A 22,857-nucleotide genomic window follows, 5' to 3' on the forward strand; every position below is an offset into this window, starting at 1 on the left:
CGAATGAAGTCTTCTTTCGATGTTTGTTTTAATTTTATCTTTTTTTCTTCTTTTTTTTTTTTTTTAAATCTCTTAATTGGTTTTGCAGTCCTCGAGCGTCAACGGTGGGACGACCCAACGGTGGTCTCAGAACTCAGCAGCAAGCTCCGCTGTATTCCGGAAACGCTGCTCCAGCGCCGCAGCCTAACAAGAATTCCGTGCTGGACAAGTTCAAACTCTTCAACAACAAAGATAAGAATCAAGAGCGCGGAAAAGCCTGCTCGGGAGTTTCGAAGCGTACTTCGAGCTCGTCCGGATTTTCTTCCGCTCGATCTGAGCACTCGGACAGTTCGACTTCTTTGTGCGATCAGAGCAAAGCCCAAGTTCAAGAGTCGCCGAAGAGCCGCGCGCTCAAGTCGAAACTACAATCGGCCAAACCGGCGAAGCAGGCAAGTCCGAAATCGGGCAGAAAGGAACAGAGTAAAACCCAGAGCAAAATTGCCCGCACGAGTAAAGGTCCGCCAAGTTCATCGGAGAAACTAACGACGACTTATAACAATGCGATTGTGGAGCAACAAGATACCAGGATCAATAAAGTAGTCGGTACTAAGTTGTCGGGTGAAAGAAAGACGCCGAATCTTCAGGAATTAATGAAGCAACCAGTGCCGCAATCTCCAAAATTGAATTCTTCCGTTCTAACGCCATCTAGACAAATCACTTCTCAAGATACGAAGAGCGTGACTCTGAAGAACGAAGTTCCGACGACAAAAGCCTCGCCCCGACCCAAGATGGAACTTCCAGGCAAGATACCAGATCCCAAACCTTATTTGCACGGTGTAAAACCGCCACCAAATGGTCTGAATAAAGATATGATGATACAAAAAGCGATTCTGGCGAACACCAACGGCATCATCAAACCGTCCGAATCGGAGATGCTCGCTTGCGAGAATGACGATTTCAATCGCACATTGAGCATGAATCAGGCGAACCTATCGGACGGCAAGGTTCTGATGTCGAGGGAGCTGGAAGTTTTGGAAGCTAGCCACGAAGAGCAATCGGGAATGGAGAACTTTGATTCACCGTCCAAGATTCAAATATCAGACCGGGACAAGGTCATTACCGAGGAAGAAGTCGAGTCAGTTGGCGTTTCCAATGAAAAACAAGGATCGATAACTTCTAACCACGTAGATCAGATGGAGGATGCGAAACCAATGAACATTGAAGAACAACAACCCACAAGCGATCCTTCTGCGCAAAACAATCTGAACTTCGGACCTAACAAACCACTCGCCGGATCAAGCAGTCCCTTCCACGGTGCGAATCCGGCTGGTGGCGGCCTCAGTCCGAGTTCCAGTATCCCGAAGCCTACCGCTCTTGTAAAAGGCACATCGAAACCGTCGAAAGAGAACACCATGACCTGTGGCATGCCGACGCCGACGAAATTGAAGGGTAGTGACACTCTTCATCGCAAACTCGACCCAAATACGGTGGCGATGGTGTCGCCGATGCCAAGTATTTCGGATCTCATGTCCGAGAGCTCGCACAGCAACTCCAACAGCACCGGTCAGAGTAACTCTAGCGACAGCAGCGTGATTTACAGGCCGAGCAGCGAGAGCGGCAGCGAGATCAAGACGATTCCTAATCGAAAGATCGATACCACGTTCGAGCAAATGGAGAAGGTTTGTGTTGTTGAAATGTTTATAGTTGTGAGAAGATAAATATAATGTTATCGTAATGTAGCGTTATTGTATGTTTATATAAGCAGACATATGTGCACACATAAAACTTTAATAATTAAATAATTAGATTATAAATTAAAATACTAAGCAACACACACAAAAGTAAAACATTAGAAGCCACTTTTAACAAAAACATTTCTTTGTTTTTTTTCACAAAGGTGCTGTCAGAAAGTTCGACTTGCGGCGGTTCTCTAGCGGACGACGAGGCGGAGATGACAGTGAAACCGATGCAACCCCTTCTGCGCGGTTACACACCCGGAGCTCGAGGTCTGCAGACTCTGCCGAGTCGCACTGCAGCTAGACAGTACACGGTCTTGCACTCGTCGTCGCATCATCATGTTGGTAGTCACCACGATTACGCTGACGTGGACATCGCTTCCGGTTACTTGAGCGATGGCGAAGTGCTGCGTGGAGGAGGAGGCGGCGGCATGAACGTCGGCAGTAGAACCCTGTCGGATTTGTGCGACGGTTATATGTCCGAGAGTGGCGCCTCTCTTTACGCGCGCAGAATCAACCCTTCCTACGGCCACGAGCACGACAGGTAACTTCTTAACTTTTCCCTATGTGTGGGGATCCGTCGGCTTTTAAATTTTGCAAACGTCGTGACGTTTACAAACTTGGTCGAAATTTAAGAGAATCAACAACACACTAAATCTCCGTATAAAAGGAATTAGAAAAAACTTTGCGGAATTGAAGATCTCGTGATGTTGACGTTGACGAGCGATTTATGGCACGCGCAAAACGTCGCAAAAAAGTTTCCGGCTGAATTGCCAGCCGGATGGATCATTTTTTATCGAATGAAATATGAGCGAGAAAGATGCGAAGAGAGAGAAAGAGAAAGAGAAAAGGGGAGAGAGAGGTGTGCAACGTTTGCGCACGCGAGAGAGTGGCGATAAATTAGCGTCGCGTGGGCGACGCTAAGCGCGCACCGAGTATTGATCAAGAAAGCTCAGGCCTAAGCCTGTCGCGAGGTTTTCGGTGAAAAGCCCGTTCCCTTCCTCGCGTCCTTTCCCTTTCCTCGGATAATCGTGTTCGTTCAAAACTTGTTGCTAAGAACGGCGAACTTTTGCGATTCACAATTTTGCGTCACATTTTGCTTGAACAAAATTCTCTTTAACGATTTAATTTTAATAATATCAAAGACTGAAGAGTCATTGATGGAAAATTTGGCGACGGCTTTTGCAATTTCCGCGGCGATTAATTTCTTAGCGTCTTTAATATTTCATTTAAGTCTCCCTCAAATGACTGAAAGAGAGAGAGAGAGAGACAGAGACAGAGAATTGATTTTCTTCCTTTGTTGAGGGGGTGGCATTTGATACAGAGAGAGAGAGAGAGAGAGAGAAAGAGAGAGACGCTATTTTCGACAAACGTTTAGACGGTATCACGACACACAAAGTGTGGATTTGCGTCGTGACTCGTTCATTACTCGTTTTGCCGTGCGCTAGCAACGAAATATCCACGACCGACTGAGAGAGCTTTATTATTAGCGATGCTCTGGCATCCGCGTATGTATTCAAATTAAGATTTCAAGCGATGAAGAGCCGAGTCTAAGTGGGAAGAAACGCAAACGCAAATTTTTGCGAGGCACTTTGTGGTTTTTGTTCGACGTGCAACAATATTCTTCTTATCGATCGGACGGATTTTTTTTTTTTTTTTTTGTCTCTCGTTTCGTACGAGAGCGTCTTCCCCCGCTTTCTGCGCAACGATCGGTATTCCGATCGAACTCGATACGAGCGTGGAATTTGTGCGGCGGCAAATTTCGTCGTGTTTTTTTTCTCTCCTCGCTTTTTTTTTGAGATATTCTCAAGTTTCTCTCAACTCGTCTTCATGACGCATCTAAATATCGAAACTTCCATCATCCACACCCCATCTCAAGAGGGAAGATGATTTTCGCGACGATCTATAAAATTCGCGTCGCACACACGCGTGTCGAGCGACTCACTGTCACTGTGAGTCACGACACGACGCGCGGTTTGCGAACAAGACGCGACTGTCACGTAATCTCTAACTACAACACGGCAACTCTCGTTAGACAAAATTCGGACGGCGGGCTAATTCCGGAGGCGCGTCCAATTACTCAACGCCGCGGCGCGGCAATGCCGCTTTTACCGCGATCGAATTAAAGCGCGCGCGGTCGGTCGTCCGATTAATCCGCGAGAGAGCGATTCACTTCGCTTCCGTGGAATTATTCTCCATTTTTTTTTTTTTTTTTTTGCATCCATACGTACGCGCACACGCTACTGTATTGTATCATACAATTTTGCATTATTTATTTAAAGCCTTTTTTCGCTTTATAAAATTATAAAGCGAAACGGATTTCCTTTGTCGATGCAATTTTATTTTTTTCGACGTATTTTCTATTTTCATGGTATTATTATTCGCGTGATACTCTTGCGTTTGACACACGCGCACCCCAGATACTCACGTATCCTGGAGGATACGTGGATTAATATTGTTCTTTTTCCGTATATCGCACCGACATGCGCGCTACGTGGCGGGTGTTGTTTGCCATAACGCGTTTCCGGAAATGTGCCGGAGGCCACGGCGCGGGGCCCCTTCGTTTCTAACTCGTTTTAGCATAATCGAGGCCACGCGCGTATCATCCCGTTTGAAACCCGACGCGCTTTTCGGAAATTCAATATACTCGGTCGAGAGAGAGAGAGACCCTTCCAGAGAGACCCCTCATCGCTATCGCGTCGAGTAAAACCTCGTGGAATCTGCAACAAAGACCGACCCTCCCTCGACATATTCTAACGATTACCGCGGTTTCGTCCTTTCTCTCCTCTCTCGCCGCTAAAAAGATCCGCTTAAGTGCATTCGCAAATAAATATTTAATGCGCGCATTCAAACATAACGTATGTTATTTAGTTTGACAAACGATTGTTCGAGCAATCGTTTATTGTTGATTTATTTTTCTTTAATCCTTCGTGGCCAGATCTCGAAAATGTGACAAGTTGACCAGACCGGGTGTCTGTGAGACCCACGCAACTTTAAGATCAAATATGTCTGCGAAAACTAAATATTTTTTTCATTTTGTTTTTTTGAATCGAAAGTTTGAACGATTCTGTGTTGATAAAAAAATCAAAATTGAAAAAATCTCTAGTAGTTTCGAAGATATAAGCGTTCAAAAAAATCTAGTTTTTTCTAGAATCGCTAGATGCGCAATTTTTTAGTGGGTCTGGGAGACCCATGTCTGAACTCGAAGGGTTAATAGTCACATGAAAAAAAAAATTGCTAGAATGGCGAAAACTTAGTTACTATATGGCCTGTTATTGGTTACTAAATTAGTTATCATATTGTGCCAACGAAACATTTTGTTGATGAAACAAAAAAATTCAGCAGACTCGACATATTTTTTGTGGTGGCCGTATAACAGCAAAACTTTGTTTTGCGTGTTTATTTTCATTAAAGTCATTTCAAGGGTTTCTCTGTCTCGCTATTTCCTCCCCGTAAACGGTACGGCGTTACATTTGTCCCGCTATCACAGTTACCTATTCGTAGCGATTTCTGCGTCCTTCGGGGAAACAACACACACTTCGATTTTAAAGGGGACGATACGTATGTACGTATTCTCGCCCGCGCGCGCCAGAGCGAGAAATGAATTTATCGCGCGAGAGAAGAGGCAGCTCGTCTCGAAAGCAATGCGGCGCGGACGAGGCCGCGTTTATGATGATGTGTGTCTGTGTGTGTGTGTGTGTGTGTGTGTGTGTGTGCGTGCGTGTGTATATGCAGAAAGATAAGCGCCTTTGTCCGTCTCTGACAGCAGCCTCTCAGCATTGTCCTGCGGCTCTTCTCTCGCCGTAGGATTCGCGCGCGCGTTCCTCTTCTTCGCCCTCGCACATTCCATCAAGATGAGGATGCACGCTGCCCGCGATGCATCTTTCTCGCGCGTCTCGCAACACACGCCACGTGCGCCACAGATCGACGCTATCCGATGGCGCATTGTGAAAGTAGGATAGGAGCTAGTTATCGTTCGAAAATTTAGAGAAAAGCGCGTATCAAGGCCAAAACATCCAGTCCGCGAGGAAGAAAAACTTCGAATAAATTTTTAAAATGAACAAACGTCGGAGTGGAATTCCGCTTTCAAAACATCTAGAATATTTTTAATAAAAATTTTCATTTTAAAAAATACGCGGCGATCTCTTCTCGACTTGTAATAAAGTCTGTGTCTTTATTGTAATTCAGGACATATTTTCTACATAAACTTCTCGCACAGCTCCTCTCCACCTCGATGTTCTCTTCTCTTTTATATTGGATCGCCGTAAAAATGTGCAATTAAAAGACTATGCGGAACACACAATGCGAGAGATCTATTTATCTAGATGAACCCCTCGGGTAAAGAGATGATATTCGCGCGCCGCGACGCTTGCGTGTGGACGTCGTGACGTCACCGGCGATCGATTCGACGTCGTGCTGCGCGGTGGCGCGATCTGCCGGTGTCGGCGCGTTATTTCCAGGGGTGGTTCGAGGGGGCGTCGCAGCGGGGTTGCTTTTCCGACGACGAGGCGGAAGAAGGAGTACGTGCCGAGCCATCGAGGGTGGGGAGTGTCGTCTTCATCCTCGATGTCCTCGCCCTCGTCGTCGTTGCCGACGTCGTCGAAGAGACGCCGAGTTTTATCCGGGTTCGCGCGATAGTTTTTTCTCCGGTCGGTTTTATGTTTCGGTGAAGCCTTCGCGCTCGAAAATACCTTCGCCCGGTGTGACAGTGTCCTGAGTGAGGGTGGAAGACCCGGAGGTATACCCGGAATCCGCTGAAAGAAGCGCGGCGGCTCAAACCGAACGGTAATCTCGTTGTCTTTGTTTGCCCGTTTGCTTTTTGTTTGCCCGGTCAAGATGTTGGCTGATGAATGTGGGATGAACGCGATAGAGCTGTAAATGGTGGAGAAGCGTTGAAGGGAAAAGCCTGGGAAGAGGACGTGTGCTCCGTCTCTCCCTTTTTGTTTTACACGTACATCAGATTGTCTAGAATTACAGAAAATGATATAAAAAAAAAAAACAATTAATTATTAGACCAAAAAGATTCGATCAATTTCTCTCGACACAATTATTTTTCATCTTCATTAACGTATAATTTTGATTTATAAACTCATCGATGTCGTATACACGATACACTTTTAGACGAGAAGAGATGTCGAGAGAAAAACAAACTTTTTTCTTCTTTCGCGAGCGACAGTGAAATTATCTTTTCTCGAAACTTTATTCCGCGTTCTTTGCTCTCGGCAACTTTTTAATTATTGCCAAAGTAATTGTCCTTGTAATCACGAAGTTCCGTGAGCAACGACTCCAAGAAGTGACATTCGAAGTTTCCTCTCGCAAGTTCGAGTTTCTTGCGCGAGAACAAAGTTACGTCGCACGCGCGCGTGCTCGAAAGTTATCGCTTCAATTCCGACGTCGAGTTTTCTGCAAATATTTAATTCGGGGGGCGCACAATGTGATCAACGAGTTCGTCGATCACGGAAGGCGAAATGCAATACGGGAGTTATGCCGCAAAATAAGAAGAAAACATTTTTTGTCGGTAGCCAAGAAAGAGAGAGAGAGAAAAAAAAAGAGAAAGAGAGAGAATCAAGCGTGACGTAAAAAATTACTTCTAATTTAAGATGTCATCTATATAAAGCGCGTTGTAACTAAAACGATAGTAAGAAAAATTATCTCAAATTAATTAATTATTCAGCTAATTCGGAGCACAAACTTGTAATTATTAATTATCGCATCTCACGTTTAGAATTAAGAAATGTGTAACATACAAGAATTTAATTAAAATTGCTTTACTAATGTTAAAAGTTATTTGGAGAGAATGTATGTGGAAAAAGTTCGCGGTACACTTATTTACCTTTAGACTTAAATAAAATTTAAGTATTCAGAGGCTTTAACTCTTTATTATCAAATTCAAGCAATTAGAATTGCGTTTAGTAAACAGAACTTGGTTGTGTGTAGGGAATATTTTGAAACAAAAAACTTTAAAGAATTTTTTCAGCGAAAAAACGTTAATTAAGCAAGTTTCGGTAATTATTGTTATATTAGATATCCTTTTCACGCGCACCACCGACGGAAATTTTATTTAGCTGTTTTTCTTCTTAAGATGTTTTGAGCTCGTGAATCAGTTCAGCCCCAACTCGTTGCTCGGGTTAAGCACGTTTTTTTTTTTTTTTTTTTTTTACGACGCGCATTAACCCTCGGCCGGCCGCAGCCGCCGTAAGGGCAGTTAAAATAACGACTGCCATCTAAAACGGCGCGCGTGCGAGATAAATTTATAAAAGCTCGCTATAAAATCGTACACAAGGGTTTCATCGAGAACGTGTTTATTATATGTATTTTTTTCGCAGTATATTCATACACTTCCACCTTTTACATACGTTCTTTTTTACAATCTGATTCACGATGTGATTTTTTAATTTTTAATATTCAACCCTTGGTCAACGACGTATCGGTCGAGAGTTATCTAGAACTGATATCAAAAGAGATTTATTTGTTGTCGTTTTTTGGTCCAAAAGTCTCTAAATTACTAAACCTGATTAAATAATTACTCGATACAAAGTTGATATACTGAAGAATGCGCAAAAAATGTGTACTTAGAATTAGTCATTTGTCTAAAGTCTAAATTACTAACCTGATTAATTACTTGATGTAAATTACTTAGTATAAATAAATAATGTGCAAGGAATTTATTTACAATTAGTTATTTAGAAATTATTTTCTGTACATGTATAATACACATATATTAATTATATTAATTAATAATAATTATAAGTAATTACATTATAATTAATTACTATTATAAATGTTTAACAAGAACTAACATAATCTCTAACATTTTTATGTTATAGAATCATTTTAAGTTACTTTAAATTATTGGATCATATATATTATAAATATATTTTTGTACGTCAATTTTCTGCAAGATTTTTTTCCGATAACATGCTAATGCATGTGCACGATGAAAACTAATTTCAGCGAGTTGCAACGTTATGAGAAAATATCTACAGGCGATATAATATTTTCGTAAATATTGCACAGAACACACTTATTACCTTTCGAGTACAAAATTAATAACTATTGTCATTGACCGTCGCGAGCAATGTTGTGTGTTCTTTTACGTCATCGCGCCTTCATTACGTTTATTGACTCTCTTTCGTTGCCGAGAGGACAATAAGCTGAAATCGCATTATTGGATTCTTGGTTTCTAAAAATAAATAGCGTGACACAGCGATAAGCAAGTTCGTAAAATCAAAGGAACGTGAGTAGAATCTGTGCACTAACCTTTTTACTGAAAACTAAATTTTTCACTGAAACTTTATTTTAGTGTCGCATATTTTTCTCTCGCGCAGATGTTATTTATCTCCAAGTTTTAACATTTGATATTTGATATTCTCTCCCTCTTTTTTTTTTCTAAATTATAATATATAACATTACGTGATACGTATCACAAAGTATAATAACGTTACATGATATTGCATAATGAGAAGCTATTAATGATAATGTACAATGGCACGCTTAATTTGCGTTGGTTCGCAGGTACGTCGGCGGTTCGCGGCGAGAGCTGTCGGGGGTGAAGGAACTGGTGACCTCGAGGCGGGTGCAGAAGAGTCGGCCGTCGGGGGTCGCGAGGTCGGATGGCGGTTGCATCGGGGGCGCCAGTCCGGGAAGCGGCGGCGGCGGTGGCAGCGTCGCCAACGTCGTCGCCGGCGGTCTTCTAGGCGGCTGCAGCGGCGGGAACGACGCCTTGGCGGAGCTCACGATCGAGGAGCTGGCCTCCATTCCTGCCGGAAATCATACCTCCGCCAATCACACGGGACATCCCTCTCATCACAAGGTCAGCGAACTCGCCAACTCGGAATCGATAGCAAGCCCCCTTCGGTTCGAGAGAGAGAGAGAGAGAGAGAGAGAGAGAGAGAGAGAGCCGACGCGCGGCCGGAAATAGCGTTTATTAATTCTTATTTCCCCTGATTACCCGAGTCTCGTTCCGACTAATCGTCGCGGTATCGTTCACTTATTAATGCCTCCCTGTGTGTCTCAACACACGAACGGAAGCTCGGAATCTTTGAGAAAAAGTGCAGGACTCATTCCCGCGCGTATTTTTACACCGTTCTTATTAATATTGAGGTTTTTGTTTTGTTTTTTTATTGTCTTCTTTCGTTTTATATTCTTCAATTTTTTTTTTTTATTTTCTTTTGGTTTAGTCAATTATTTAATGTTTTTGAAATAATCGCAGAAAAAATTTGATAATATTTGTGCTATTTCAAGAATTTTATTTTCAATTTATTGTTTTTTTTTTTTTTTTTAATTTCTCTTTTGTACCTAATTGTACGATTGGAAACATTCGCTGTTTGCGATTACAAAGGGGATGATCCCGGCAGTCGCATTGATTCGTACTGTGACACATTAAATATCCAATGAGACTAAAGTTGCAATTGCCGCGTATATTCCTGATGCTTATAGAGACTATTGGTACGACAATTGCCAGGTACACCTACCCGCGGTCATTGAGTATGCTCGTGGTTGAGGACACAAATCAGTTAATCATATAACAGTATCCTCACGGGAACGTTTTGATACCGTCCAACACATTTGGCAAATTAGTTGGAGATTCGGCGTTTCGATTAAACAAGAAATTCTTTTCCACAAATCCAAAATCACATTTGAAAACAGAAAGAATTCTCAGTTGAGAATCGAAACTTTTTTTGTTTGAGATTTGAAATGTAGTTCTTTTATGAAACATTAGAAAAAAAAAAAAAAAAACATTAAAACTAGGATTTTATTAAGAAGTGATATTGCTCGTGACATTGTCGATGTATGTTGGAAAGGACCAATACGGGACTACATACAGGATGTTCGTGTAGGATTTTGTTTTTTTTTTTTAATTACTCGAACAATGAGTCTGTCAACTATTCACAACATTATGTTGGTGACTGATAAAATATCGTTAAGCAATATCCAATATTTGTGTGGGTGGTTAAAAGACGATAATGTATGCACAAAAAATATGATCTCACAAACCCATGTAGACACAATTGAGTCACAAAGCACGGGGCATGTGTGTCCGTCAGCTGTTGCGTCGTGCAGCTGTCGTGTACCGAGTGTCCCATTGTCGAAATGCAGTTTTTTTTTTTTTTTTCGCGAGTCACTCGTTCTTTTTGCATTTCTCTATTCGTTTTTATTGTTATTAATATTCGCAAATTTGTTTATTCTCGTTTTATTTATATTTAATCGAACAATCGAGATAACTCTGTTTTACCGAGATGAACAATGTGATAACAGTGTTAATCACGCCAGAGTAAATTGTGACAACGAGAAAAGAAACATACAAATATATATACGAAATTATACAAAAAAAAATACAGATACGGAATACAGATTACGGAAGTGATAAAATATAGCATAGTTATGGATATTTTGTATACGCGTATAAAAGATTCTTGTGATAATTGTAATTATGCTAATCTCTTTTCAGAAAATTTAAAATTACGTCTTAAAAGACCCTTTATCGCACCTTTAGATCTAAATTGAAAAATTCAAGAAAAAAAACTTTTTTAAGAGAAAAAGAGAGAGAGAGAGAGGGAAGGAGAGAACATGAAAGCAAGAGAGATTAGTTATACACGTCGCAAGCAGTTATGCAGCCGGGTCACGGCAGGTCGTCGTCGAACAGAATCGATATCCCCTGTGTGTGCCGAGTGAAAATAATAAATGCTCCTTTCCTTCTGCTTTCATTCCTCTCCTTTCATCTCATTTTCTATCGCGGAAAGAAGGTAAATCGTAACAGCTTTAACGTCACAAAACTATCAAGCACTTAAATTCGAACTTTGGTTTTTAAGAACTTGGAGCTCTGATTAACATTATTTAATTTTTTCCTAATTATCCTTAATGACAGCATAAAATGTTACAGCACGAAACTATCGTTTTCAAACGTATAAATCAGAAATATTTACAATAAATATGTTTGCGAACAACTTCAATCACTTTGAAAATATTCTTTTTTTAAAAAAATTCTGGAAAATATATAATAATATAATAAATAATAATAATAATAAGAAATAATAATATTTTAATTGATTTTTTCCCTCAATTAAGTTTTAATATAAAGATGGATTAAATATTCTTTCACCCAATTACAAAATATCTTGTTAATTAACCATTAGTAATACGCGGCATCAAATTAGTCATTTTAATAGCTTTGAAGTCAAAATAGTATCGGTGTGTATAAACGTTTAACGATTTATCAATATAACGAAATAATATCTGTTTCTCTTGGCTCTGCTCCACACTCCTCCTTGATTCCATTTGATAAGCCACTTATCGCAACTAAATTGGTATTTTAATGGCCGCCGAGCTCGATACCGGTTATTAATTAAATGTTAAATGTTCACGGGGGGGGGGGCTTTGTCAGAATTATATTATTTATATGAAATGCATTATTTAACTTTGACCTTTATTTCGAGGTACCTCAAACGAACAAAGTAAAAGCGTGTAAGCGAGTGCTGTGTTTGGAAGGGCTAATAGCTTTCTTTTAATAATATTACAAGTGTGTTAGAGAAGTGGGGGCGAGAAAGAATCTTGCACGCAATGAACGGGTCTAACCCGCTACCGTCGCAGTCGACGGTTAACGTTCGGACGCTTCGTTTGTTACTATTGCGCGTAATCGTAACAAGTTTCGTGTCGCGGAAACAGGATTAGAGTAAAATGCAACAAAATGCAAACAAGTTTCACTGGGTTGTTTGAAAAGTTCATAGCGTTTTCCAATAACCATCATCGAGCCGCGAGACGTTACAAAGCTATCGAAAACATATGAAAAACAGCATCGTGTATGAGCATTTACAAAAACTAAATTATGTGAGTATGATGCGATAGATTTTTATTAATATAATTTTATTTTATAAAAAAAATCGCTACGTACTTCTCTTCAAACAATTCAATAATTTAATTTTATTAAATTTTTTTAAATCAATTAAATTGTAAAGTAATAGAGTGTAAATTGTGTAAAAACGAGAAGAGCAACTTGCAAGAGAAAGGAAGAGGAATTGAGTAATCTCGGTTGATTAATAGAATGTGCAACTCGATGAACAATTACAATAGCGGTAGACGTGATAAAGAAAATAAATGTTCCTTAAAGTGTCTAGTGGAGTTTGATAAAGTTTTAATTGATAAATCGATAAAATACTTTTTTTAGAATCTTGTTTACGATGGTTACATAATATCCGTTTAAATTAAACCATATAAAAAGTTCTTGTATAAAAACATTTCTCATAAAAAAAATTTGTCGCTATTTTTCCAAATTTTAATACAAAGATTACCGCGAAATTGTCATGCGTGTCTAGACTCAAAAAAAAAAGCTTAAAAATTGCTGAGAGAAAGAAATTTCTCGGAGAGAAAGAGAGAGAGAAGATTTTTCTTTGACAATTTTCTCAAAGAGGAAATCACGTAATCGATTTCCGCCGATTTCTGTATACGCGCAATTAGCTGTGTCTTTTGGTGATTCAGGTGTGTTTCGTGACTGTGGTTTAGAACCAGAACCTCAGAATAGCGATCGTCGATCGATTAACCGCAACATGCTAATCTCACCGTGTGTTGAATGCCACTGATTAATTTTCACTTGCGCGCAAACATTGAAAAACTGATTGGTTCAAATAACGGAGAAACTTTAGAAAACAATCTGTGATTTTTTTCCGAATATTACTTTACGTCTTGTAAAACTTAATTAATTGATTGATTTATAAAATTTGTCAAAAAAGAGAGTAAAAAATGTAATAAAATATTGAACACCGTTAAAGTAACATATTGTCTTAAAGGATATATTTACATACGCGAGAAATAAATAAACTTCGCGGTTTTTATTATGCGGAAGAAAAATCCATGGTAAGAGTAATTTTATTACGCGCTCGCTGAGAATTACTTAACAGGATATATGAAAAAAAAAAACAATGTTGTTTATTTATAAACTTTAAAAATAAAAGTTCAAGATTTCTTTCATTTTTTTCTTTAGTAATCGTTTGCCAGATTAATTTTATACTTATAAAATATTATAAAATATCGATTCCGCATTTTCTAAAGAATATCCGCTTTGATAATAAGTTAAAAAATTAGAAATGCATGTGTATTGAAGGATTATATAATTATATTATCTATATTTATATTGTTGTGCGCGTGTATATATATTTACTTTAAAAGTGAATAGATATAAGTAAGTTGAAATAAAAATCGTTCTTTGTGTTTGAGAATCGTTCTCAAGTCTGACGACTAATCGATATCATTCCGACCACTACTCGTATACGGGCGGGCGTCGCGGCGTGTTTTCGAACGCGTGACGCGTTCTATGATCATAAAAAATAGGATGTTTTCACACGGCGAGGATTTCAGAAAATAAACCCCCCCTCCCCCCCAGATCGCGGTGCCGGGAAAGAGTCTCGGAAAACCATCTACTTGGAAGAGGTGCACATGCCTAGTTTATTTGGACTTTTGCGTCCTGTTCGCCTACTTCAAAGCTACGCGAATGTTTGCTGTTTCCTGCCGACGCGCGAGCCAGAGAGAGTTTTGGATATTACATATTCGAATCAATTTTTATCCGAATAAAATTCGTTTGTTATATCAAGGAAAAAGAAAGATAGGCTCAAGTGTTTGTTTCAAAATGTGTGTAAATAGGTTTTTATGAAAGTTCTGGCTTCTTCTCTTCTTGCCTTTTTGGAGCGGAAGCTTGTGATGCATCGTCGAGTCATGGTCGAGTCATGGTCGAGTCAGTTTAATGCGTTTTGCCTGTCTTCGGGGATGGAACTTCGATTCTAGCACATATCCAGCGAAATATTAAAAATAACGCTTTGCGTTGACTTTCCGGAACAGCGTCTTCTAATTTTGTTACCTTCAGTTGTTTGGATATTGAGAGAAGTATTGTAGAGAAAAATTAACTATTATGAGAAAAATGTTCTGCGGATTATATTATCTTGTTTTCACGTATTCACACGACAGTTGAAGGTTCCTACAGCTTCACCTCGTATATCGTTTATATGACCGTCCTAACGCGATGAATGTTTTCTTGACTTCCCCCATGCCGTATTGATTAGGTACCGATCAGTTAAATTCAAATATTGTATACAGCAAAACATCTCTGAAAAGGTAGAGATAACGCTCGAAGAAGTCGAAGAGAGATCTCCGGCGAATGTCGACGCGAACGGATCGAAACGAGAGATAGGTGCGCGGAGAATTGTTTGTGCATTTATTTTGTAATTATACTTATCTCTCTTTATTAACTAATAATTGACTAATATTTATTTATTGAAAATAACAATCCTTACACATAAATTCCTACAGTATCAACCAAGTATCTTAGCAGTTGAATCGGAGTAAAACATCTCGCACGGAAAGCGAAGAGAGTTCTAGATTCAGAACTCCCGGGCGAGATATATATATATATATATATTTTTTTTTTCTTACAAAAATGTTCTCTAATGTAATTAATACGTACTGAACGCGTAAAGGTTCCGGTGTGTTTTAATTGAAATAAAAAAAATCGCGGTATATATCGCCGGTGTGTGTGTGTGTTACCGCACTCCGGTGCCGCTCTTGCCTTCCGTACTCCCCGTTTCTCGCAGAGAAAATACGGTCTTTTGTTTGAATAAAGAAAAGCAATCTGAAATAGGAGAAAAACGCGAAACGGTGTATTCTTTTTTTTTTTTTTTTTTTGCACAGGTCAAAAGAGAAAAAAAAACTCTTGCAGATCCTTTGTCCCGCGTTTATAGCCTTTCTACCGTGCGTACGTTTACGATCCTCGCCCGTAAAAGCCTAAGGAACGTTCGTTCGTCTCCTTCCATCCCCGTGAGTCATTCGCAATTCCACACGGAGAAAGATGGAGGTGAGGCATACACCCTCGTTTCGTCTTGATGAACGTTTCGATCTTCAAAGGTTTCTTTCGGTTCGACAAATTCGTGTGTGTATGTGTGTGTACATCTCTCTCTTTCTTTCTCTCTACCTCCTCCTCTTTTTCATTTTCTATTGGAAAAAATACACGTCTGCAGAATTTTTAGAGAAATTCCCATTGATCATATCTTAGAGAGATTATTTAGTTTCACACATTCCAATGATTCTCAAATCTTCGTGGACCGACTTCAAAAATGTCTACTAGTTGGTTATCTACTAGACTTGGTTTTTGTAAAACTCACACGACTTTGCAATCAAGTATCTTCGCGAAAATTCAATATTTTTTTTCAATGTTTTTTATTTTCTTTGAATCAAAAGTTTGAACGATTCTGCGTCGATAAAAAAAAAAAAAAACAAATTGAAAACATCTCTAGCAGTTTTGAAGATATAGCGTCCAAAAAACTAATACTGGAGACACTGGTTTGAAACTTTGGATGGGTCTGGGAGACCCAGTCTGTCTCCGAAGAGTCAACCACGTTGACTGTCACGCAAGCTTTATGTGGTTTTTGCTTTGGGGACCATAATAGAATGTTCATATTTCTAAGTATATAATGATAATTTTTATAAAAAATATAAATAAAACTTTTTTAATAGAATAGCGTACCTTTTTAGTTCACAATGTTCTCTTAGTTATTTACGTTGCTCAAAAGTATTAATTGACGATATTCGTCTTATTTTAATCATTCTGAAATATGTAGTAGCGTCGGTCACGGATGACTAGCAGTGGCAGTTAACGTGTCAATAATTTGCACGGTATTATGTGAGATTGTGTATATATTTAAAAAAATGCATTTGATTTTTTACGTTTAGTAGATGTAATGCCGCGCGCTTGATAGAGTTTGCGTAAAATAAATTAATTAAAGACATACAAATGTGTGCGAACCGGCGGTTAAGAAAGGCGACGAAAATTGTCGTAACGTCGCGTCGCAGCGGCGCCCGACATTCTGAATCATCAATGGTTCTGACTTCTTTCCAAGTACGAAATCAATATCGTCCCCGTCTGTTGAAGACGACGCTATTGTGATCGAATACAATATACGTTTTCAGAAACTATTTTAAAAGATAAAACGTCTCCGAGAAATAAAGATAGAAATACGTATATTCAGGCGGTTGTGGAAAAAAATTGCTTCGTAATAATCGTAATATTACATCTCACGTCTTGTGCGTTGCAGACGCGTACTTTCATTGTGTAATTTGTTTCTTAGATATTTTTTATTAAATAAAACAAAATAAACATTATTTTAATTGATATGTTCGCACTAACATGTGTTAACTATTTTTTCGGAAAAAATAGAGGGTGCCGGGCGGAGGGGGCGTGATTGTGGGGGGTGGCGGGGGATCGGCCACCCCCCAAGGGGCGCAGCACGGTAACAGTCACAATTTGGTGTACCGCGTAGTGGGCTCGCGTGGACACCCCGGTAGCCACCATCCGCACGTGAAGAAATCTGACAGTTCTCAACAGACCGAGAGTTCGGCCTTCAAGCATCAGCAGCAGCAGCAGCAGCAGCAGCAGCAGCAACAGCAGCAGCAACAACAAGGCTCGAACGGTTCCAGCTCCAACAGCCAACAATGGAAGAAGTACATAGAAGCGGGCGCCGCGAGGGAGAGAGACAAGGAGGGCGCGCCCCCCAGCCCTAGTCCCTCCAGAAGGTCGCAGGTGAGATTCTCTTTGTGTGTGCATGTAGTTTAGTTCTCTAAATTAAAATTAAAACTCGTATCACAACTTTCATCTTATGATCAGAATATAATAAAATATTCACTTGTACTTATATAACTATTGTAATATCACGATATTTTTTAATAAATCACCGGATGTAATGTTAGTGCTGATTGAACAACAAAATTCGGTACGTACGTAGGATAAACATCGGAAACAGGCCATGGCCGAATATGCGAATGGCGAGAAACCACAGAAAGTTTCGTCGAGCACCTCGACCAGTAGTAGCAGCAAGGTCCGCGGGGTGCCACAAAGTTTCGGCTACGTTAAAAGACATAGTGCGGGCACTACTCCAAGTCCTAACGGCATTCAAAATGGCAGCAAGGACGCGACCAGGACGGCTCAAGTTAGCGCTGTGCCAAGAACTAAGGTAGCGCAAAATTTCTACATAAAGATTTAATAGATCATACATCGATTTTTTTAGTACTTGGAAATTTTTTTGTATAAAAGAAAAAATAATAATGTACAATTAAGCATCAGGGTTCGATACGAGTTCAATATACCGGATGTGCATGCGTGCAAATATATTTTTTAAACGTGTGAATTAATACACGTAATTTGAAGTAAATTCAATTTGAAAATTCATCTATAGAATGCTTGGTTTGCGCGTCACATTTAGATAAAAAATATCTAATTTACCCTTCCCTATAAAGATTAAAAAAGACATCTTGGTCAGGAATCCAACCGAGATCTCAAAGGAAAATTATATATACATATATTTAAAATTTTGGAATTTTTATCTTGGGTACAGGTCAAAGTGTCTGGTGGTACACAGACGTGTACTACGGAGCTGCAGGCAAACTCTTCGGGGTCCGGTCAAGGTCATCACTACAAGAGCTACAGTCTCACCGGTCCCAGCGCAAGTCAGCTGTCGCAGTCGGTCCGGGACCGTTTGATGTTGGGCTCTCAGAGTCTGCCGAAACCCGGGAGTCCGGAATTTACTGCTCTTTTCTCCGCCCATCATCGCGAGAGAGGAGCTGGCGTTGGACCGACAAGCGCGTCATTTTCCCCACGAGTGTTGAAACCATCTGACGGCAGTCTCAGCGACACGTGTAGCAATTATGCTGCGCCTGATCTTCAGGGCTACTACGGCACACCCAACAGTCCCTACACCACGTCATGGATGAGACACAGCAACACTTACACACCCAGTGGACGCTCTCAAGGTCTGATACAAACTTTTTATTTTATTTTATCTTTGTTTCGAACTTGTTATTTGCGTTTATTTCGAAACCCATAATAATTGTTTTAGGGATGGGGTTGTGCGAGGCCGACAGTGTGGAATCATTAGGATCGCATCGCGCCAGTTTGACACACGCTCGTCTCCTTATGCATCAGAGGGAGTCAACGGGATCACCAGCGCCACCCAGACTGAACAGAAGCAACTCCATCAGGTGAGGAATTCATTTGTGCACTTTACTTTAATTTTTCTGAACTATACTTACACAAAAGAAACTCTTTGGATCTCATTGTGCACGATATGTCATATGTGTTATATTGTATAATAATAGTATTTTAAAATATAATATAGTTTTTTTCATAGTGTGTATGTGCATAAATGTATAACATTCGAGTAGTCCGACTACTGATTTTGGTAATCATGATTCGATTGCAAACAACAACGTTTTAGTATAGTTGCATGCTTATAGATGATGCAAATGTCTTCGGCATTTGTTCTTTCGATCGACGAGCGGTACTTCTCTATCTTTTTTCCGGCTGTCTCTCCTCTCTTCCTCTCATTCTTTCAACTAAATCAAAATAACGCAGGACAATTTGATTGATCGTTCTAGCCATCTGCGGGACAGGACATTTCCAAGGTATTGCGAAAGTACACACTCGGCGAGCCTGTTTTCCACACGCATAAGTATCAAACAACAACAATTGTATACACACATACGTAACACACTCGAGACTCGATCTCGCACGTATTCACAAGCATTCCTTTAAACCTCGATTAAAAAATTGGCTTCAGTGAGATCCTTTGCAATTCGATAGAAGAAAAAGAAAACAGTTTTTTGTCAAAGTCTTTTCTCGAGTTTTCCAAACCGGAAAATCCTGGGAAGATTCTGAGAGGTTTACAGGACTCCACATACACAATATGCAAATATTATATATAGTTCACCGAGTGTGCGTCTTCGATATATATATATTGTGTTGATCGTTATTCATGCAAGTAGATTCGACATTGCCTATTGTGCCAAAGTTCGTCGTTCGATCGTGTTTGCTTGCGCAGCTTGCATGCATATGCCGCGGTGTTTCATCGATATTTCGAACAGAGTAATCGAGAACCATGGATCCGCTCGTTCTGGCGCTGCATCATCGCTACGAAAATATCATTTAAACTCTCTTGGATGTGAATTTGCTCGGTTGGATTTGACGAACAATATCTTGCGAACATAAAACATGATGATAAATTCGAGCCGCGGATTGACAGAACGCGCGATCGATAGCTCTCGTTCGATTGCCACAGAATCAAGTTGCGCCGCGAACCATCTCGAAGTGGTCCTCGACTTCCTGCCGAGTGGAAGTAAGCTTATCTTTTAATTAGAAGTCTCTTCTGGAAACGGTTAATTGCGCGCGCACTTGACAGGTAGACAAGCATGTCTTCGTTGCCGGGGCACTAACTGAAACACTCGAAGTTCTTTCGACTCGAGTAACTGGTTCAAGCGACTCGCGACTGGCGCGAGTTCTTCATTTTTCTTGAAAATATTGTTACCAAAACCTTTGTCACCAACATAAAAATTATTCTCTCTCTCTCTCTTTCTCTCTTTTTTTAATTATGGAAATAATGTTACACTTCTCTGCGGAAACAATATATGAAGTCTAAGTATAATTTAGGTTTGAATGTGAAAAACGAGAACATGCTTGTCTCACAAAGTAGCATTGGAAAACAAAAGCATTGGATCTTCAATAATAGTTACAATAGTTGCTGTTTAAAGTGTATACAACCCCAAAATGAAAGCTGACAATATTGTACGTGCGCGTAAAAAATTAATGTAACTACAAGTTTGTATTTATGCAATGGATTCTTTTCATGTGAAAGTTAATTTATAAAGTCGTAAACTTACAACAAAATCATTTGTGCAATAGATTCTCTTTTGAATTATAGTTACAATACTTTTCATCAAACACTTGAATGTTGTCAGAAGAGCGAAGACACGATGCTGCGGAAGAATCGGAAACATAAAAAGTCCGCCAAGTATTGACTCTTCGATTCTCGATAATATCGAGTGATAAAAGACACACGCTTTCACGATATATAATGAGTATTTTCGACGTTGTTTTTAATAGTTCAAGTTTGATGCCGAGTGTGTGTTGACATCGTATTTCACAGGTTGAGAGAAAAGTGATTCTGTCGGAATCCGAGCTTATCGTTTAGAAACGTCTTCAGAGAGAAAGAGAGAGAGAGAGAGAGAGAGAGAGAACACTTTGCGCTTGTGTTTTCACAGATCCACCAAGAGCGAGAAGATGTATCCGTCGATGCTGGCGCGCGGTAGCGGCACTTCGTCCTCGGTCGGTGAAGAAGTCGGAATCGGAATGGGAGTTGGAGTCGAACCGTATTACAGCGTTCCTGTGGGATCGGCGGGATGCACTGGGCAGCACTGGTCCCAGCCAACGTCACCGACGCCCACGCACACATCGCGACAACCACCTAATCTGTATCAGCACGTGCACAAGGACGATGACAGTGAGTGTCTCTCTTCTTTGTCAAAATAAAGAATTTTATTTCGATGTAATACACGTTGTGTTGACGTAATAAAGTTGCCGTCTATTGCCACGACTCTTCCATTGGTCATAAAAAAACATTTCTTACGAATATCAAAACTCAAACTTTTTGAAAACACATGTATATTTATTTATTTTTAAAAAATTTGACAAACTGAATTAAAAACATCTATTGATATTAAAACAATCTATTGATTCTCCTTTACGGACGGATCTTAAAAATGATCTACTGGGTCTGGTGAGATCCACGCGATTTTAAAATCGAATATCTCTGCAAAACATCAATATTTTTTCAATTTTGTTTTTTTGAATCAAAAATCTGAACAACTTTTTGCGTCGATAAAAAAATAAAAAAATAAAAAAGTAATAGTATTTTTTTGAAAATGTGTTTTAAAAAAAGCTAATTTTTACTAGAAATGCCGATGCGCAATTTTTGAGTGGGTTTGAGAAACAATGTCTGTCCGTGAAAGGTTAAACTTGAATTTTTAGAATTAAGTATTACTATTGTGGCATATGTGTAATAGTAAATCACACACACAATTTTACGTTTTTTGTTTCACAGTTCATGGTTCTTCGGTGTCTCTCGTATCTACTACGAGCAGCCTTTACAGCTCGGCCGAAGAAAAGCAGGCACACGAATTGAGAAAATTGCGTCGTGAACTATTGGACGCTCAGGAAAAGGTGCATTCGTTGACCAGTCAGCTTTCTACAAATGTGAGTAACATGTAATCTTTCTGTTTGTTTAGTTAAACGTTAATCAATGAATTGCGCATTTTACGTTGCATTGAAATTGTTCTGTTGTTATTTACGACGAGATATCGTTTGATATCTGCGGCGCACAACAACAATTAGCTCAAAACGATATTACCATAATTGCTAATAACGCGACTAGTTAACGCGATCTGATCTATCTATACAGTCGCGGGAGCGGGACGCGATGATGCAGTTAGTCGCGTGGAAACGGAACAAATTGGCGCAGATGATCGGTCGTAATTAATCGACAATTAGTGGGGCCCCGCGAGCCAGTAGTCTGTAATGACTTTGAATTCTCCCGGGGACCTGTTGCGACGGTCCACATATCACGCAATCGTATATCCAGCTCTCATATCAAATCCATTTGCCGAGAGTAGATGTCGTAAAGAGATATGTCATAAAAGTACTCTTGAATTTTTTTACGACACAACTAATGGCAATAAAAAAAACGTGACACAATTTATGCGTACATTATATAATATTTATTAACGCACTTATTTATTAAATGATATAAAGATTGTAAAAGTTTCCTCTCTTTTTTATGATTGAACTTAAAAAAAAAAAAAAAAAAAAACACACGGATGTCTCTGTCGTACGTACAGAAACATGGCTGGGCAAAAACAATATAACAATAAAGGAATAGAAAAGGCTCTATAGAAAGATCAAAAGGATGTGATCTAATGGCCAATAAGAGCCTAAACACGGATGTTAGTGTGTGAAAAAGAATTTATTATTAGAAAATACACACACTAACATGGCCATTAAATCACATTCTTTTGAACAATATAACAGTTGTATATACTCATAAATAATAAATAACAAATAAATATTTATATCCCTTTGTAGTCAGACACGGGTTTCCCAGACCCACTCAGAAATTGCGCATCGGGGTTACTGGGAAAAATTAGTTTTCTTTTAACGCTTATATCTTCAAAAGTATCTTCAAAACTACTAGAAATTTTTTCAATTTTGTTTTTTTTTTATTGACGCAGAAGTGTTCGAACTTTCGATTCAATGAAAAGAAATTGGAAAAATATATTGATT

At 39.5% G+C, this 22,857-nt stretch overlaps 1 protein-coding gene across 5 annotated transcripts in view; it reads left to right on the forward strand.

The window, feature by feature from the left end:
• Positions 1–22,857, forward strand: part of LOC109852705 (protein sickie) — a 191,813-nt gene that overhangs the window by 146,920 nt on the left and 22,036 nt on the right. For all 5 annotated transcript variants that reach the window (XM_020424121.1, XM_020424120.1, XM_020424123.1 and 2 more), the window contains 9 exons: positions 89–1,658; positions 1,877–2,259; positions 9,231–9,528; positions 16,912–17,274; positions 17,477–17,704; positions 18,086–18,500; positions 18,587–18,728; positions 20,784–21,022; positions 21,623–21,774. In XM_020424121.1, coding sequence (XP_020279710.1) covers positions 89–1,658; positions 1,877–2,259; positions 9,231–9,528; positions 16,912–17,274; positions 17,477–17,704; positions 18,086–18,500; positions 18,587–18,728; positions 20,784–21,022; positions 21,623–21,774 — 3,790 coding nt within the window. The remainder of the gene's footprint in view (positions 1–88; positions 1,659–1,876; positions 2,260–9,230; positions 9,529–16,911; positions 17,275–17,476; positions 17,705–18,085; positions 18,501–18,586; positions 18,729–20,783; positions 21,023–21,622; positions 21,775–22,857) is intronic.

Source organism: Pseudomyrmex gracilis, unplaced genomic scaffold (assembly GCF_002006095.1).
Source record: "Pseudomyrmex gracilis isolate BER0280 unplaced genomic scaffold, ASM200609v1 scaffold_33, whole genome shotgun sequence".
Classification (NCBI taxonomy): Eukaryota; Metazoa; Arthropoda; class Insecta; order Hymenoptera; family Formicidae; genus Pseudomyrmex; species Pseudomyrmex gracilis.